The sequence below is a fragment of the Parus major genome, chromosome 2 (assembly GCF_001522545.3).
Source record: "Parus major isolate Abel chromosome 2, Parus_major1.1, whole genome shotgun sequence".
Classification (NCBI taxonomy): domain Eukaryota; kingdom Metazoa; phylum Chordata; class Aves; order Passeriformes; family Paridae; genus Parus; species Parus major.
This window is the reverse complement of record NC_031769.1, coordinates 9,275,701-9,295,614: the sequence shown is the minus strand read 5'-3', so window position 1 is coordinate 9,295,614 and position 19,914 is coordinate 9,275,701. Positions and strand designations below refer to the sequence as shown.

Below are 19,914 nucleotides of genomic sequence, written 5' to 3'. Positions count from 1 at the left end.
TCTTTTTTTTATTATTTTATTGGAGTTGTTGTTATCTAGTTGTACATATAAATCGATTATCTTGGTCGTAATTAATTCCCTAACTACTTCATGTGTGTAAATACATTTATATGAAAATATGCTTGGGTGTGTATATACACATCTATAAGTTTACATTTTTTTGGAAAAACAAACAGGTAAGTATTGTGGGTACCCAGAATAATTGTGCCCTACATTTTTTAATGTTTGTGAGCTAGCATTAAGTCTTAATTATTTCTTCAGGCAAAGTTAATGTGGTTTTATAACTCTGTATCTTCTTCATCTTCATAGCTTCTAAATGACTGTCTCGAGTTAATCTTTTACTTAAGAGCTGATCTTAACTATTTGATTAAAGAAAAAATTTTGCTGTACTGCTTTTGCAAACATTCTTTTTACTCCACTCTTTTATTCCATAGACCATAGGTGTTTACTCATAAACATTTCAAGGTTTTAGCCAGCTTCTTTCTCCAGTAATTTGACACCTTTATTTCTTGCAGAGTTTTGGAATTTCCCTTTGTTGCTTTCTGTACAGAGTAGAGCTCCCTTACCCTTCCATCTCCTTCTCTCTTAACAGGAGCAACAGTACCTAATTCTTATTAAAATAAAGAAGTAGGTAGTGTACAAAGGCTTCTTTTTCTTTGCACTTCCCTAATCTTACACTGCAGTGATGGTGGGAGGAAGTGACATAATATGTACATCAGTACTAAAGAAATAAAAAGCCAAACAAATGTTCATGCACTGGCATGCAGTTGTCTGCTTTGTTTAATTTTTAGCATGTTCATTCCCTGCTACATTTTTAGGTTGTGTGAACTAGAGCTCTCTCAGACACAGCCAAAGTATGAATTTGGTCATAGCTTATGTCCAGGCACTGTTTCCAGTGGGTAGTTTGGATGTGCTCTCTGTCTTGAGAGTTGGGTCATATATATATGTGAGTTATACTGTGCCAGTTACTACACAATGGGCTCTAGTGTAGGCATTTTTCTGTTGTCCTGCACTCACCCTGGATCATCCATTTCATTCCCTACTTCTTTTCTTAGGTGCTAAAAGAATAGTATTCTGCTCTTTTGATCTCAGTGGATGCTCAGCAAGCACAGGGTGATGGTGCTTGAGTTCTGTACTAGATCTTTTGTTTCTTTGCTAAAATACTCCTTCTTTTTCTCCATTTTCCTAGTCTGATGATTGATTTAATTGAAGTTGAAAAGGAGCGTCTTCTAGATGAGGTGAGCAAGTTCAGTAAATTTTAGATTTAAAAGGCCCACATGTTGTACATGCTGTTGTTCTTGCTTTATTTTTTCCTGGGCATGCATGATTCGTGTGTGTGCAAGAATAACCTTAATGCTGTAGAAATAGATGCCCTGATGGTCAGTACAGTGGTTTAAGAGATATCTAAACTGGTAAAATCTGAAAAACAATGACGTTCTTTGTTGGTCTTGGGGTTTTAAAGTAACTCCTATGCAAATGCAAAAAATAATAATTTTAGATATTTGGTGAGAAGGCTTTTTTGCAAGTGAATAGTTAATTGCTGGGCAGACTAATTTTTGTCCTATATGTAAGAGAGATTTTATTGGAACATTGTGCAGGGTTTGTTTTCCCAGAACATCTTTAGAGAACTTAAAGAATTTTTTTGGTATTTTAAAGATGCTTTTATCGTACAACATAGAGGTTTGTCTGGGTGGTTTTATCATTCTGTATTGTAATACTTTATGTATAATATGATATTTTAATGGATCAGATCTTTTCAGATTATGTGGACTTCAGCTCTGAGAGATTCTTAGGAGCCTTTAGTGCTTCCTAAAGGTCCTGAAGAACCAATTGCAATCATATATTTGTTTGCTAGATTATTTCACATTACTTTGTTTAATTTTTAGTGGTTTACTTTGGATGAAGTTTCCAAAGGAAAGTTGCATTTAAAACTGGAGTGGCTCACATTGATGCCAACTGCTGACAATCTAGACAAGGTATTAAAGGAATACATTACTTTCATTCTTATCTTAATTGTTTTGGGATGCTTTTGTTGTAACTTTTCTGTTTATTTGTTAAGAATATAACCAGTTCTCTAGCTACTGTGAATTTGGAGAAACTTTAACTTTATTCCAAGCTGTCTGTCTTTAGAAATCTCACACCAGTCATAAGTGTCAATGGTTTAAATGAGATTTTCAAATGCTTTTGTGGTTTCTTGTTTTCTCTTAATGTTACTTTTTGAGAATATCTGCTAACATTTCATTAGTCTGGGAAATAAAGCTGGATATGGTATAACAATCTGTTCAATCTAAAAAAAATAAGTAGGAAATGGGCTGCAAATTTCCATGCAAATAGTTTTGAAATGTCTGTATGAGCCTTGAAAACTTACTTTTTATGCTTCATGCTGTGAATTTGTGAATGTTTGCATTTTGGGAGATGGTTTTTTGGTATGTTTTATTTTTAGAAATGGGACAGAAATAGTAATACTTGATTTCCAGAAAGACTTACAGTGTGGTTTTGTTTTAGGTTTTAACAAGCATTAGAGCTGATAAAGACCAAGCTAATGATGGGCTTTCATCTGCATTGCTTATATTGTATTTGGACTCAGCAAGAAATCTGCCTGTAAGTTACATTCTCATGGATACTCTTTTGTCTCAGAGTCTCTTTGGTACTCCCAGCATGTCTTGCTTGGTAGTGTGACACACTGCTTTACTAACATGCATTGTGCCATCTTCTCTGTAATTCCTCTCCTTTCAAGTGTAATGTAAGGTCCACTTTTTTAGTAGCATAGTATTATAGCTATATATTTAATAATACATTACTCTTTAATCAGTGTGGCTTTTTTTCAAAGAATGCTCCTTTCCTGGACTTGAAAGGCTGCATGTTTTTATTATACAATGTTTCCTATAAATTGTATGGGATTAGCATGAGGAATTTTAAGGAACTAACTGGGGAAAAAAACCCACTTCCATGAGATCAGGTAAACTTTCTTGCTTTGGCTTAGGGCATTGCTGGAGGTTTGAAGGTACCAAAGTCCTCCTCATGGAATTAATACTGTGCAGTTGATGTTACAGTGCCAGAATACTTGCACGAGGTTTCTATCAGTTTGTTTTTTGCAGGGTGGTTTATTTGCTTGTGCAAAACATAGAAATAAATCATTTTCTCTCAATCTATGGATTTATCTGATGGGACTGTGAAATAATTTGATTTGAGTTTATTTCAGGTTAGTAAAGTACTCTTTCTGGTTGTAATTTGTAGCAGTAATAAAGTTAACCCTACCACGGAGTGGCATGTGAAGCTTAACTGAGTTTTGCTGGTTTTCAGCATTGGTTTTAGATGAGAGGTTCTGGAAGTGATGACTAAAATATTAATCAGACAAAAAAAGAGATTTCAAGCTTTGGATTATTTTGCATGCAGATTTGTCTGCTGAAATTTAAGTTAAGATTAAGCTAAATCAAAGTGATAACAAAGGAGACCTTAGTAGCCCAAACATTTAACATGACTGACTAGTGATTTCATATCTGTTCAAGGGTGTATAGAGCAGCGTTTGGAAGTAGTATTTCTAGGCTTTTCTAAAAGCTAAAAATACTCATTTGGAATAGATTCTCACATTAACCTCACTGTATATGGAATTCAGGCAAAATCTTTAACTTAGCAGATAAAAAAAAGAATTACAGCAGTACAGAGTAAGCAGTAACAAGAGAATAGAATTAATGTGTGCTTAACATCAGTTTCAGAGTACTGCAACAGACAGAGAAAGTCTCTCTGCCATCTCTTTCGTGTACAAGATTCAATTGAATCAATTGATGTATCTCCTTATTCAACTACTGAATTTTACTGAAACAGCTACAAATTTAATATGTTTGGTAAAATACACTAAAGCCTCTTATTTAAAATAAATGGTGTCAAGTTCTCTCATGAACCAGTTGCAGTCTCTTCCATACAGCTCTGATTCTCTGATACATTCTCCATCAAATGCTCTGAGGCTTTGTCATAAATTAATTTTTTTTTTTGTTTTAAACAAACATTCTCTAACATTGTCTCCCTCCTTTGGAAAGATTAGATTTCAAATATTGAGTTCTACTTATTTTTGCAGACAGTATTTTAATTTCAGTGCATTTAATCAGTAGATCTCTAAACTCTAGGGCACAGAAAGGGGGAATTCTTTGCACGAAGCTGGCTAGTTAGGAAATTTGTGAACAGCATCCTGAATTTCCTGTTGCTGCATCTGATATTCTGTCTACAGTACAAGAATTGTCTGGGTGGGTTGAGATTGATGGTCATATTGTGGGACTTGTTTAATCCTCTTTTTTCTTCCTCTACCAGCCTAGAAATGCAGTTGCAACAAATGACTCAATATTTAACTTCAAGTAATTTTCTTTCTAGTGTTGTAAAGAATATAGTAGAAATTAACATGGGACAATTGCAATTTTTCGAAAACCAGAGACCGAAAGGCTTCACAGTTATGTCAAATAGGGGGGAAATACCATGGGATTTTTTTTTATGCAGAGCTGAAAAGGTTCCTGTACATTCTAGAAAGATGAATGTCATGGAGCTTCTACGTGAACTGCAGTTAATTGGAGTAAATATAGCTTTTTAATGGCCACAGGATTCTAATATGCAGCAACATTTACAAGACTAAACGTGAAATTTGATGGTTTCTCATGTTTTGCTCAAGTTCAGTGGTAGGGGTTGTGTAGAGCAATAGCAAATTAATTTCTTGGATTGCTTGTATTTATGGAGAAGAGAGAATTCAAAGAGAATGAAGGGTTAAAATTACACTGACCCTTATTAATAATTTGAAGGGTTTTTTGAACAACATTCTGTTACAGTGAGATGTTTTCTACATGAATAATTACTTTCTATTACCTTGAAAATTGTCTTAAGTGAATGCTTATCACTCGTACATTTTAGTTCATGCCATCAGCCTTGTTTTGTTCGAGTTAGTGTTGAGTTACCCCAGCATAGGCCTTTCTTTTGCACAGGTGCATCATAGTTGTGAGTTGCTGGCACACTGGGATGATTTACCTCAAAAATAAATAGAAATTGTGTAGAAGGCTAGTCCCTAAGTTAGTAAACATTATTTGGATCTGTCATATGAATCTGAACTACCAAGAGTGAGCCTGGAAAGTGGGTTAATATATTTGAATAATTAATAAAAAAATAAAATTCAAAAAGCATTCCACCTTGCTGTGCTAGAGAAAGTCATTTAATGGATGAAACTATTTGTAATGACAAATACTTGCTTTTTGTTACCTGCTGTTTCTCTGGAATCCTTTGACTATTTTCCTTAACTTTTCTGTGTAGTAAAGCTGCTTATGCATTCATTCTGCCACAATCCCATCACTCTGCTTTCTCCTTCCATTTCCATCTTCCTAAGAGTATCTACGAGGGAAACTTTGGGTGTGGATACTTAAAAGAGAGGAGAGCATCGGGACTAGTCTTTTGTGAAAACACTACCTCACTCTATAGAGCACTATTTGTGAGTTCTCTGGTATTGTTTGTATTGTACCTTTTCTCTGCCAGAGTGTGGATTAGTGCTACTAAAGCCACTCACTCTAGTGGAATGAGAGCATGCAATTTGTCTTCCTGCATGGTTTCAACAAGTGTGCATTGTTTCTGTGCTATTTTTATTGCATTTTAAAGGCTACTTAAATTTCATTGATCAGCATATCATTGGGTAAGTAATTAACCTCTTATGATAAAAACCCAAGATAAGTTTGTTGTAAAAGCTCTTTACATTTAACTTAAATTGCTGATTCATTGAAAAATAAAATGCATACTATACTAGCACACTGTGTGCTGGTTAATTGTTGGTTTTTATTGCAAAGAAATTAAAATAATAAATATTGCAACCAACATCCCCATAGTTTATTTAAAAGGTGACACACTCAATGTTTATAAGAACTTGCAACCTCTCCACGTTGGTTCAAATTGCTTTAAAAATGGGTGCAGTTCTTTGTCCTTCCCAAACTATAAATTCCCTTGTAAATTCTATCTCACTTCATGATGCTACTTGTTTTGCAAATTCCCAAGCTCCTTTTCTTTTTTTCAAATTAGTCTGTAGTCGGGAGAATCCAGGCTAGGGTGAACCACCAAATAATATTTTTTGCTTGAATTCAATGTTACAAAATTATTAAAAACTGATGAGCCTCTGAGTGTCTTACACTTAAATCCTGTAGTACAACATTGGTATCTTCAAAAAGACTGACAATCCGTTCAGAATAAGAATTGTTTTGCCAGAGGGAGGTGGGTTTGGCTTTGGAGATTGTGCAGATAAATCTCTTACTGGCTGATTACAGCATAATCCTTGATTTTAAGACACCTTTCCAAAGCCCAGAAAAACCCTTTCTGTTAGTTTCTCTGTAGAGGTTAATTTTAAATTATTTAAAAATTATAACCATTCTAAAATCTCGTTAAAAATTAATGAATAAAAACAGGCAATTTATAACCTATGGTTCCATCATCTTTGTGTTAAAACTATTAAGGAGTTGCTGTTTCTTTTACCAGATATGTCTTTAAAGTAATTATTATTAAAAAATAGATCAAAATGCTGGATTAAGGGTATAGCACTGATATTTTTATGGATCTGAGGGTCTTTGCATTAGGACAAGTTGTCTATATAGAACAACTATAGAACGTTTAGAAATTGGACAGAGCTTCCCAAATCCCTGAATTGATTTGTGAGCCAGAGTGGAACAGCACCCCTTCTAAGAAAGCCAGGTCTGGATTCCCTTCTGCAGCGCTCTGAACTGCCTGGCTCTGCAGTTTCCTGGATGCTGATCATGCTGCAAGCAAGAGGAGGACGGTTGTGGCTGGAGGCTAGGAGAGAGGAGAGGTCTGTGGTAGCCCAGGGATAAAAACAGCTTCAGCAGCCCTAGAACTGCACTTGTTCCCAGGGCATCCTTAAACATGGGCAGTTATACAAACATTCACACCTGCAAGCTCAGTGTCTAACTAACATCTGACATGAGTTCCTGGCAAGTGTTAAAAAGGGACCTCACTTCCTATGGGGAGAGAAAAATCCTGAGTGCTCTCTGTTCCTTTCTAGATAGTTTATTGGCTGCTGTAAATCTAGATTTGTGATAGCAGTGTACCCATCTAAATCTGATTTAGCTGAAGTTAAGGTGTAAGAATAGTGTTAGTTTAATTTCCAAAAGTAACTCTAAGTTTTCTGATAATCAATAGTTCATAACAATTTTGGTGTCTCTATAATATAGAAATTATCCATATTTAAAATTAGTTCTTACAAGTAGTGACTATCTTCTGCTTATCGGGTGAGGATGCACTCAGAGATGCCCCAAGCAACACTTAGTGAGTCAAAAGAAGTAATGAGTAATACACCGAAGCATATTGAATCAGGAGCTGGCTGAATAACAAACTAGTTTGTTACTTATATAATTTGTGGGTTTGTTATTAGGATTTACTGCAAATGTCACTGGCTGTTAGAGAATTCCACTGTGTCATTATCAGTATATTTATTGGATAACCCGTCCTCTTTTCCTGTAACTGCAGAAACACTCAAAACCATACCAAGACTATTTTGTCACCCAAAGCAAGATCTTCCCTTTTAATATTGGACGCCCCCTTCTCTCCTCTGCGTCTCCTTCTTCCCAGCCTTTCAGCCACCATCTTCATGGACGTGCAGCTTCTTCCCTTGAAACCTGAAGCCTGGCTTAAACATATTTGCCCCAGCTGATGTCCCTCTTGGCCTATCCTTGCTATGATTCCAGAGGAATTGAGATATGTTCAATATCCAGGAGTCAGTGGTTGCCTGTCGTTATGTATGATCACATAGGTTTGGTTTTGACTTCTAAAAATCTTTGAAATAATAATATAGGAGGGGAAAGATTTGTATTGAATGTGCAGGCACAAATGAGAAGGAAAAAAGTCCAGTAAGTTCAGTGGCAGTTTAAGATTCAAAATTATCTTAGTGAGTTGTGGGTGCCACCTAACAAAATCAGGTACTTCTCTGTAGAGGACAGTCATTGCATCCTTATAAATGTAGGATGGAAATAGAAAGAAAGAGTTTAAAAAGAGATCTTTCTACAGAAAAAGATTCGTAATCATGCTGTGTCATATTGTTATGTGAGAAAACACTGTACTCTGTGTAGAAAAGAGGAATGCAGCCTGTGAGATGTACGGCCTAATCCTTTTGTTCTGCGTAGCTGTTACCAAGGCCCTGATCCTGGCTGTAGCAATTTAATGGCTGGAGCACAGCACTGATGATGAGATTGACAGTACCCATGGCTAGCAGAGAAAAGGAGCTCAGCCTTAGGAAATCACACATAGAACCACAGAAAGGTTTGGGTTGGAAAGGACCTTAAAGAAGATCTCCTTCCAGCCCCTCTGCCCTGGGCAGGGACACCTTGCACTAGATCAGGTTACTCAAAAGCCTCATTCAGCCTGGCCTTGAACATCTCCAGGGATGGGGAATCCACAGCTGCTGCAAACAAAGTGACACTTTTATCTTCGTCAGAAAATAGGGAACAGTGCTTAAACTCAAAGAAGATACCTGTTGAGCATTTAAAGATTTCCTAATGAAAAACAGTTAAACATTATTTTCAATGAGGGATAGTTAGTTTCAATTAGTTTCAGCTCGGCATAGTGTGCAGTCTCCATCTTTGAAGTTCTGTAAGTACAATACTAAGTTCCTAATGTGTCAGATAAATAACTGTGGATAATTCTTTGATTTTAAGAAAGATAATGTTCAAGAAAAATACCCCACAAAAGTAGTCAAACCTTATTTCTGGTTCTCAAATAAGTTTCTTGTTTTGTAAACTCAAGTTTAAGAGTTGGACTTGATGTTCCTTGTGGGTTGCTTCCAACTCAAAATATTCTGATATTTTGTGCTAGATATTGTATGTTCATTCTGAAATAGAAATTTTCAAGCAAGATGCCAGGAATCTTTGGAATATTTTGGCCAACTGGAGTATATGACGTCCCAAAAGAAGCTGCAAAATAATATTTCTGCATAAAGGTTAAATCTCTTCAAATTTTAGTCACTTAGATTTTCATTCCAGAAAGGCATTTCTTTTGGCAAAGCATTAGTATAAGTTCCTGTTCATAAACCAGAATATTTTAAATGGCCACTACAAAATTTTTTTATTACCACAATCTACCGCTTCTAAAACAGAATTCTCCCATGAAACAAAAATGTATCCCCAAAGAAAAAAGCCAGCCAAAAGTACATTAACTTGAAGTCTGTTTCATTTACAAATCTTACTTCCTCTAATTATTTCTTATGAATTGAATGCAAATTTTCCTAGATGTTGTGTAACTTAAAGAACAGTATATTAATCTTAAAATACAATTCTGGAATTTCCATATTTAATGGAAAGCAGTCAGAGGTTTTGTCCTGCTAAACAACTTTAAATTCCTATTTTTAGCGTATTTGAGTGTCTTTATGCAAGTGAGTAAAGTAGCTGACCTTCATTCTAGTTAGCATGCAGTGTTTGCATCATTTTTCTGAAGAGGCTTAAAGAACTTTGACTTTTATAGTGATATAAGTCCGTATCAATTAGATGTTGCAATTTCTCCCATAAAAGGATTCCTTTGGATAATTACTTGACTTACCATCAGAGAAGCTTCTGTGTTGTGAAAATATGCTCAACCAAATTCTAAAAAGGTTCATTCAGAAGGCAGTTTATAGGGCATCAGGCATTAAATAAAAGTACTTAATAAATTATCTTTATTAGGTTAAAAAAAAACATGATCAGAGAAATGCAAGCAGACTTAAATTTGGTATATTAGTTTTAAAGCAGAATAAAAATATCCATAGGAGAAGAGGAAAAAAAAGTTTTGTCAGACTTTTTTGTTGTTGTGGCTGTCCTTCATTGTTTTGTTTCAAAGATGTTGGGTTTTTTGTTGTTGGGTTTTTTTGTTTGGGTTTTTTTTGTTTTGTTTTGGTTTGGGTTTTTTTTGATTGTTCCTCTCCCCCCGCCCCCCGCTTTGTCCTATGTTGTAGTGTCATAATTAATTAACCTAGTGAAATTGCTTCATTGCATGTCTTATTAACCCTTCCTATGTTCATTCTCTCCTGACTTAAAAGAATAATCCATTAGAATTTAACCCTGATGGCTTGAAGAAGGCTGCTGTTCAGAAAGCCCTAAAGGTAACATTAATATAGTTGTCCATTTAAGGTCACAAAAGTAATTGGAAATGCACGAATGCCTGCAACACTCCACTTCCAACACTGGATGGGATTTCTATGGCCAGATACATAGTGTAATTCTGTTTTACTTGAATTTGATTTCAAGAAGCCGGTGTCAAGATGTTGTTAAAATACTGTGATCTGTGGTAATTTGAACTCTAGGTCAGATTAGTGGAGTTACAGGCTGCTTAAGTGGGGAAGAGTGCTGAGATCTAATTTGTAGTAGTAACTAAAGAATGAAGCTGACATGAAAGCTAAGACATCTTTTACAATCTGATACCTTATCACTCAACTCTGAATGATTGGTTTGGAATAATCTTGTTCATGCTAGATGTTTTTAGAAGGTTTTATGTCTTTTATATGACTGCTAGAGAAATTTAGGCCAGTTTCTTGGTAGGCAAACTTGGAAAGGGCTAAGCCAGGTGCTTAGCTGGAGGAGCTTAAACAATAGACAGACTTTAACAGGCTGTCAACGAGTCTGTCAGTACCTGCTGTTAGAGGTGCATTATATGGGTGTACACATTGCTATCTGCTTAATTTGAATTAAAATTATTCCTATTTACATATCATCATAAGTGACAGGGTCTTTTTGTCAACTCCTGTAGTTTCATCATTTTATGAAGAAAGTTTCAGGCACCATTTTGGTGGATGAAGAAAAGGACCAAGAAAAAATGCATATAATGCCACCTACCATTTTAAAACACCATCAGTAGTAGCAGTGTAATGTGGCTTTCTTTCTGTTCTGTGAACCTTTGTATTTGGTTTTATTTGAGTGCTAAATCGTAGAAATCAAAAAAAAAAAGGCAGCATTCATCCAAGAAAGGAGTGCTTTCTTAACAGCTTTATTTCTAAAGGAAAGTATGGTTCTAAGCAACATATCACATTACAGTTGAGAATTATTAGTGGAAGTATGATGTCCAGAATGTAAATTCAGATCAAAAAAATATATCTAAATTATGCACTTTCTTAATTTAAAAATATAAAATATTTGAATCACTTGGTTGTAATTGTGACCTTACATGCATTAAGAAAATTTTAACTAACTTGCTGTTGATATACCTGATTTTTCTGCAGGGTAGAACTCAAAGTAACCATGTATCCTACATTTTCTAGGCTTTTTAAACTGCATTAACACCTGCTTGAGATGATTAACTTTCATGTCTAAATTTTCTTTCTGAATTCAGTTTTTGTTAGATTAAATTGAAATTCATGAAAGACATATCGTTGGAATGTTCCTTTGCATCTATAATTTGTTTCTAAACTGATGTTTGTTTTCACAGTTTGATGTAATGCTATACAGCTGGTGAGCAAGGCTCAGATATGGCAGATGGTTGATTCTCTAATAAAGAGTATTTGGTAAACTATAGAAATATCCCTCACATACATTATAGTGCATTCTTTCTCCCCAGACTGAAAAGTAGGGAACATCAGTGTTGGATACCACATCCAATTTAATAGTTCTACAGCACTGAGTCTGTGCTTTCTTCATATCTCCCATCTGCATGCAATACTCATTTTGCAGTTTTAACTATGCTTCATTAGCTTTGGGGATTGTAATGCTCATTAAAAGATAAGAATTTGCATCTTACCAGTTTCATTTAAAGAAAATGGAAATGAGTCTAAAACTCCTTCTTATTAGTAGCATTTTGCTTCAGCATATTCAGGTAGTTGGATGCTTTCGTGTTGACGTGTTCACCAGCTACTCGCCAGTCTGCCATTCCAGCCAGCTGAATAAAATACTGAGAATAATAGAGAAGCATGTAGTAGAATGCATATGATTTGTATTTTTAAGATGCAAACATTAAGTTTCAGAGGGGAGAGGTTCTGCTTTATTCTGAAGGCAAAGTTTTCACTTTTTCTTTACCAGTCAGGAAAGAAAATAAACAGCAATCCCAACCCACTTGTTTTGCTGTCAGTTGGACACAAGGCGCAAGAAAGTAAGGTAAGTTCCAGCTCTTTAGACTTGGCGCTGTCTTCACATATTTGGTAGGTCTGTGACCTTGGCATTTGGCTAACAAACCACAGAGCATATACACAACACTTAGTTGCCACCAGAACTGAAATTTGGCAACAAGCAGCTAAGGATTATAACCTATGATGTAAAACCACCCTATCAACTGAACCATGGCACCAAGTGCCACATCCAGTCTTTGCTTAAACACCTCCAGGAATGGTGACTCCATCATCTCTCTGGGCAGCCCATTCCAGTGCCCAATCACTGTTTCTGTGAAGAGTTTTTTTCTAATGTCTGGCTGAAACTTGCCCTGATGCAGTTTAAGACTGTGTCCTCTTGTCCTGTCACTTGCTGCCTGGGAGAAGAGGCCAAGCCCCACCTGGCTGCAGCCTCCTTTCAGGCAGCTTCCTGTCAGAGAGTTGTAGAGAGCAGTAAGGTCCCCCCTTGAGACTAAACAATCCCAGCTCCCTCAGCTGTTCCTCATCAGAATTGTTTTCTAGACCCTTCCAGAGCCTTGCTGCCCTTCTCTGCACATGCCAAATAAAACACCAAAATGAAAAATGTGCTCATCTCTTGACACCACCTCTATTAGACAAACTGTTTTATAATTTGTGTACTTCCTTTTTTCTTCAGATTAGATACAAGACCAATGAACCAGTATGGGAGGAAAACTTTACCTTCTTTGTACACAATCCCAAAAGACAAGATCTTGAAGTTGAGGTATGTGTCTCACTCTCTTTACATGCCTTTCTTCTCTAAGATGTTGCAGTAGTAACATTCACACATTAAAGGCATTTATGAAATGAGACTGGATATAATGTGAACACCATTAAAACGATACTTAAAGTAGTTTCTTAGACCAGGCAATGAAATGTTTATTTCCATTTACTACTAAAAGGAATAAAGACTACCAGAATCTCATATGAATAACACAGTTAATGGTTGTCTTTTCTAGTTTAAAAAAAAAAAATACAAAAGGTAATTTGATATTACCAGTTTTGAATTAGGAATTTTTCCTCTCTCATACCAAGGAAGTATTCACTCTATCCAAATACTGTATCCCTTTACACTGTTGACATGTCCTTTACACAGATCTAAGAGACTGAAGTGTAAATGAGGACTGTCTTAGTTCCTCTGATAGCTGTGGGGATTCATTTTCACACAGTTTGAAAACCATGTAGTTACTTTGATCAAGGGTCTGGTAGATGTAGATGTCATGGTTGCTTTTCTGTCTTTTGCTGTAGTAGGTAAGGTTGAAGAAACAAGGCGTTGAGTATATTTGTTTTTACCTCCTTCAATGTAATCTTAAAATCAGGGAAACTTGGTTTAAGAACAAGCTACTTTCAATATTGTTTGTATTTTTTGTTTTTAAATAAAATTGTAACTTCCTTCTTTGAATTCTTACAAAGCATATGATACAAAGCAACTTAATTTCTGTGTTTCTTCAGGTGAGGGATGAGCAGCACCAGTGTTCCTTGGGAAACCTCAAGCTGCCTCTAAGCCAGTTGCTAGAGAGTGAAGATTTAACTATGCATCAGCGGTTCCACCTGAGCAACTCTGGTCCCAACAGCACTATAAACATGAAGATCGCACTCAGGGTACTCTAAAACCTTTCCCATTGTAAATATCTGAAGGCACATTTAGGGCTGTGGTGACTCCTGGTCTGCCAGCTTTTGAAGAAGACAGTACATTTCCTTTGATGTCACCTGCCAAGTGTCCTTGGTTGTGCAGAGCTATCAGTACACAGAGATAGCTTCTAATTTAAATACATTCCATTTGAAAATTGTACAGTGCTCAAAATGAAACAATAGTCACCTGCATTAATCAAAACCAAGGTCCCCTGTGATTTTAGGTTTGGAAATCATGTTTGGAATCTGAAGTCCTCCAAATCTCTTTTTGAAGCCAGTGGGCTACAGATCAGTGAAATAGCCTCTATCTAGAAACGGAACTGAGGTTTTGATGGTTGTAAAAAATAAAGTGTATAAGGAAAGGAAGGACCTGCATAGTACTGGAAAATTTAAATCAGCTTTCAAGCATATTGGAGATTTGAAAACAAAACTTGCATACCTGAAAGTTGGTTTGTCTTTTTCACCTGTCTAAATTGCTTGATTTAATAAGGTACCATATATCTTTTCAAACACTGTCAAACTTCTGTATTTTTTTCTTTCTAAAGCACTTTGTTGCTTATGTGTCATTAATAAATGAAAGCAACCTATAAAAGAGAAAGTAAGGGCAATTAATGAGAAAAAATTGTGATGTAGAAGAAAAAATTACAGACTATCTTTCCAGATGACTAAAGCTGCAAAGTAAATAGCACTTACACCAGAAGTGCTTAGAATACAGGAAGGGAATAATGAGGAGAATAATTCCAAATGAATGGAGAATTTCACATTGTTTTATAGTTACTGCAGTTGCCATGAAGAAGGTGGTGGTTGCCTTGAAGGAGGTGTTTTGTCATGCAAAGCATTTCATATTGTAAGGGTGAATGTTTTTGGTTCTGCTTTCATGTCTTAAATTTACAACTTGTGACCAGCCAGTACTCTCGTAGAAGCAAACTGGTTCCTGTTTCTTATACTGCAAAATAGTAATGTTATGTGTATTTTCCTGTATCTAGGTCCTTTCCCTTGAAAAGCAGGCAAGATCTCCAGATCATCAACACTCAGCCCAAGTAAAAAGGCCGTCATTTTCCAAAGATGCAAGAAAATCATCTTTTAAGCCTCAGGTTCCCGTCTCGCCAACATCTGATCCAAACAAGCCTGTTCCAGCATCCCCAGTGACTGACAGTGATAAAAAGACTGATACATCTGATAAAAGTCAGCCTCCCAATGCCAGCCCGCAGTGGCCAACAGATCTCAGCCGCAGCTCCTCCAGTCTTCACGCCTCCAACTTCTCCTACTCCCCCAGCCACCTCTCGGTGAAGGAGCCCACGCCCAGCATTGCCTCGGACATCTCCCTGCCCATTGCCACGCAGGAGCTGCGCCAGAGGCTCCGGCAGCTTGAGAAGTACGGCTTTCTCTGCTTGCTTTTGCAGCACATCTCACCTGATTTACAAAGGATGTCACCAAAGCAGGAGTGCTTAGTTCACATTTCAGAAATGTTTTTTACTGTTCAGTCATTGGGATTTTCTGCTTCTTCCTGGTATCTCAGACAGAAGCTGCAATTAGAAGTTCTTTACCATTGTGATCGTCTGGAAGATAAAGTCCCACTTTGTTTCATAGCTGCACTTTGTAGTTCCATGGCAGTGAAACAGTTCATGCCTGTTTCACCACTGAATCCTGAATTACTAGCATTAATTAAGCAAATTAAGCTGAAAATAGTTGCTCTTTTTAAATAACTCAGAGGGATATTTGACTATAAAGGATGTAAAATGGGTAGTCAGTTACTGTGCAGTCACTGAAGATTGCTGCAGCCATGCTTTCTTAAATTCTTGAAATTTTTTTAACTTGTCTCAGTGGGCAGCTATACTTACCAAGTACAGACAGCTGAGCAGCCATCCTGCTCTGAATAGGAGACTGGAAGCTACTCATTCCTTCTTTATGAAGCTTCTCTGTGAATCCAAGTAGATTTGTTTTTTTTATTTTCAAGGGATTGAACCAATTCATCTTTTTTTCTGTCGGAGTTCATAGAATCAACTGAGTCACAGAGTATGGACAGAATCTTTGGTTGGTCATCCCTCTGCAGAAAGCAAATCCTTCTTCAATGTTAGATCAGGTTTCTTGGGCCTTGTCCAAACAAATTTTGCTCATCTCCAAGGACAGAGGTGCCATAAACCTGTTCAGCCACTCCAGTGCTTAGCCACTCCTCTGTTAAAAAATGTTCCTTCTTATTTCTATTGAAATTTATCTTGCTGCAGCTTCACTCTAGCCTCTTGTTATTTTACTGTGTACAGCTGTGAGGAATCTGACTTGGTCTTCTCTAAAATATCTGTTTTAAGTAGTGGAAGGGCTGAAATTGAGTTTGCTGTTGGCTCTCTCTTCAATTTGTACAAATACACCACTTGCTTATGTGCTCCAGACCCCCATTTATCTTCATAGTCACATGCTAACCATTCCTGACTTTGTCAGTCTCTCTCCTGGTCCAAAACTGAATTAGAGTTTAATTGTGATAAAGATTGAAATACTACTCCTCATGTAATATACAAATGTCATACTTTGGTAAGAGGTAAAGCTACAGGTAATGAGGTCCTTTATTGCAGATCACATGTTTTTAGGTGCTCTGATTTATTTTTTTTTTTAATATCTTAACTAAAAAAATACTGAAATTAAGTCTTCATTCTATTTTTTTCAAGTGAATGACTTCGGAATTTTAATGGAGCAATCACTTTGTAGTAGATATTCACAAAACAGGCACTCTTTTCCCTTGAAGATATCCTTCAGGTGGCTGAGAAATGGCAAATATGGCACATACTGTTCCGTGTGATATGGAAAATACTTGTAGTCATTTCAACCTAAAATGAGCATTTCATGGAGATGAGGGAACTGCACATGTTGGCCATTCTGTAAAACATGAATTCTTAAGCATGGTGCTTGCTTTTTATTTAAACATGACCTGTAAGTGCAAATTTATTCTAATCTTACCTTCATGGTGACATAAGCTATAGAAAAGTAAAATGGTTGTGTTTATACTGTGATTTGAGCTTTTACAACAGCAAGTAGATTTAAATTATCACTGTTTTAATCCCAAGAATATCTGTATTTCTATGATAAGAGAATTTAGAAAATAAGGAGCTGGTCTTCTGATTGGCTTCTGGCCTTAGGTAAGAGTGGCCCATGGCTGAGATTTTCATTGCAGTTAGCACGATTATTCTTTCCAATTTCCTAGATGCTGCTTTGATGCTTATTTTAGGGCAAAGCAAGTTCATTACTCATAATGGTTTTAGAAGTACTAAGGAACAGCTGACCTCTAAACTGACAAGAACACCTGACCTGTTTTGGAGAGCAGAGTTGTTGGCCAAGGAACTGAAGTACAAGAAGCTGATGAGGATATGCTCACATGCTTACATGTGCTTTCTTCTTTCACATTGGTCTAGAGAAGTTAAATGGATAATACATGATTTCTGGGAAAATGGTTCAGTTAAATTTTACTTCTAATGTGCGTTTTAAAAACTAAACTAAATAATGTTCTGCTTTTTCCTGCAGTGGAACAACTCTGGGGCAGTCTCCATTAGGACAGATTCAGCTAACAATTCGTCACAGTTCACAAAGAAACAAACTGATTGTGGTGGTGCATTCCTGCAGGTGAGCGTACAATACACAATTTCATATCTGGGCATATTTCTTTATAAAGTTTGTTGTATCCTGACTTAACTCTTAAGTGGATTGGTTAATCTTTGTTATTTTTAAAACAACATATGCATAAATACAAAAATATACAGAGCTGTATTCAGAATCAGTAAAAACTTTCTGGAAGATTCTGCTGTGATTTTATATTTGTCTATTATGCCTCTGTCAGATTTCAAATGAAAACAACATTTAGATTTTTATCAGCAGTATCTGAAAGCTGTTTCTAAGAGGCTGAATTTTTTACAGAATGACCAAAACACACAATTTCTAAAAAGCCATATCTAAACTTTAAATTGTAATTTAGGAAACATTGCATTCTCACCTCTGCTCTCTTCTTACTGGTCATCTGATCCTGTACAAATCATTTCACATCATATTTTGTGCAGGGGAACTACTTCATGTACTAAATTAAGTGATGGCAGTGTAGACACTTACATTCAGCAAGGTCTCCTTGATTTTCTAAGTGCTTTTCCTTGTTTTTCACTTTCACAGAAATCTAATAGCATTTTCTGAAGAAGGGTCTGATCCCTATGTGCGAATGTATTTATTGCCTGATAAGAGACGATCAGGAAGAAGAAAAACACATGTATCAAAGAAGACATTAAATCCAGTGTTTGATCAAATGTAGGTTCTAAACTATGTGTACTAGTTTTTTATTATGTAATTACAAAGCTGTTAAATCAAGGTTTCTGTGCTTTTTGAAGGGTGAGCTGTTGAAGTTCCTGGTTGTCACCATTATTCTTGATCATACCTTTCTCTTCTGCTGTAATAGCTCTTCCATCCTTCTATTCCCTGTTGTCACTACAGCCCTTTTTGCTGTTAGCAGCCACTTCTGTCTTTCCTGCCTTCCTACACCAGTTCCATGCCCCTTGTGCTGGTAGCTCAGCTGCAGGATTCATTCTCCTGGCAGGTGGTGAGAACACAAATGCCTTTAGCTGGCCAGTGCTGCTGATCTCCCTTCCTGCCAGAAAGTTTGTCTGGCTGAGTGCCTGGCTTATGCTGCCAGCCAGTGCCTGTGCATGGTCATATTGCTCAGGCACTCAATGGCACTCAGCATCCAGGGAGTCAGGAAATTTCTTTGTAGATGATATCCTGGCCCATATGTTGGAAGCCGTACCAGCTTGTGCAGTATTATATTGCATAAAAATCCTTATCCTTGCACTCATCTTTTTGATAATAGTTTTCCTCACATGTTCTGCCCCTTGCTTTCCACCCATCACTTTTCAATAAAGACCTTTCTCTACAGACAGCAAATAAACTCAGGGAAAACACCACTTCAGTCCATTCTGTCCAAGGCAAATCTGTAAATCATTAGTTAAAGGCTCCAGCAGATTTTCTTGGTAGTGCAGCTCGCTCCTGTTCATTCCAGGTAATAGATTTATTTCACCATGCCTTTCCAAGGAAAATGTATTGCAAAGCAATAAAGCTGTTTTAGAACAGTAGTGAGAAATAGATGTAGGTTGTGGTATAACCTTGTCCTGACTTTGTCTAAGTTTCAGCTCTAGCAAAGAGCTATTTTTGATAGTTTTCTTTAGCCAGGCAGGAAAGAAAAGGAGCTCTGGTTATCAAGTACCAATGATTGGTAAGACTGACCAATCTTTCCCTTTTGGAAAATACTAATACTGAGCTGTTGGTACAGTAGGATTCCACATTCTCTTTTCTCTAGTCAGTGCTTGACATTTGCCTCCTTTTGTCTTGTTCATGTGTTTGTTTTGTTTTACCAGTGGCCTCTAGATGCCAAAGGTAATAGAAGTTGCAAACATTTGATGTTGAAATTGATCTCAGTTTTCTTGAAAAATCTTAGGCAAAGCATTGGGATTTGTCTCAGACCTCAATTTTTAATTTAGGGAGGGAGATGGTTTCATTTTGGTTTGAGTGGCTGTTTAGCTATAGGAACTGATCTTGTGCCTCTGGTACAGAATTCCCTCTAAAGCACCTCTTTGTCTGTCAGGTTTGATTTCAGTGTTTCCCTGCCTGAAGTACAGAGAAGAACACTAGATGTAGCAGTGAAGAACAGTGGTGGATTCTTGTCCAAAGATAAAGGGCTGCTTGGCAAAGTAAGTTGACAATAAGCAAATTTTGTTCATACAGCTTGTTATTGTATAAAACAACAATCCTCTTGACATATGAGTTAGTGTTGATTGAAGCACTTGATTCAGGTATGAAGCTTTCAAAAATTATAGGTGCTTTAGATGTCAGGCTTCAGTAAGCAAAGGGAAAAACTGCAGAGCCAGACTTAAGAAAGAAGAGGCAGTAGTCTCTTCTCGAGAGTGGCAAGTTCACAGTAACAGAAGGAATGTGCTTGTCAGACTTACTAATGATGCTGTCAGAGAAAGGAAAGAACCAGTAGAAACCAGGCAATATTTCAGAAAATGTTCAGACAAAACTGGGAAGACAAACAAGTACTTAGGGAACCACACAAGTAGTTAAATTCCTAGTTTGTAAAATCTATGAAAAAGAGCTGCTACTGGAGACATTCCCAGTGCCAACACCAGCTGTGTTGTTTGTAACTTCAGTGTTCTATGGGCACACATAAAGTCATCTGA

General features: G+C 36.7%; 1 protein-coding gene across 3 annotated transcripts in view; it reads left to right on the top strand.

Annotated features, from left to right (window-relative positions):
* Positions 1–19,914, top strand: part of ESYT2 (extended synaptotagmin 2) — an 81,910-nt gene that overhangs the window by 58,250 nt on the left and 3,746 nt on the right. Inside the window, exons 11-22 of one of the 3 annotated variants that reach the window (XM_015619089.3) lie at positions 1,190–1,238; positions 1,887–1,976; positions 2,506–2,601; positions 5,360–5,461; positions 10,031–10,093; positions 12,000–12,074; positions 12,720–12,806; positions 13,535–13,684; positions 14,701–15,089; positions 17,225–17,323; positions 17,861–17,992; positions 19,320–19,425. In XM_015619089.3, coding sequence (XP_015474575.1) covers positions 1,190–1,238; positions 1,887–1,976; positions 2,506–2,601; positions 5,360–5,461; positions 10,031–10,093; positions 12,000–12,074; positions 12,720–12,806; positions 13,535–13,684; positions 14,701–15,089; positions 17,225–17,323; positions 17,861–17,992; positions 19,320–19,425 — 1,438 coding nt within the window. The remainder of the gene's footprint in view (positions 1–1,189; positions 1,239–1,886; positions 1,977–2,505; positions 2,602–5,359; positions 5,462–10,030; positions 10,094–11,999; positions 12,075–12,719; positions 12,807–13,534; positions 13,685–14,700; positions 15,090–17,224; positions 17,324–17,860; positions 17,993–19,319; positions 19,426–19,914) is intronic. The other 2 variants (XM_015619090.3, XM_015619091.3) reach the window with 2 other exon arrangements.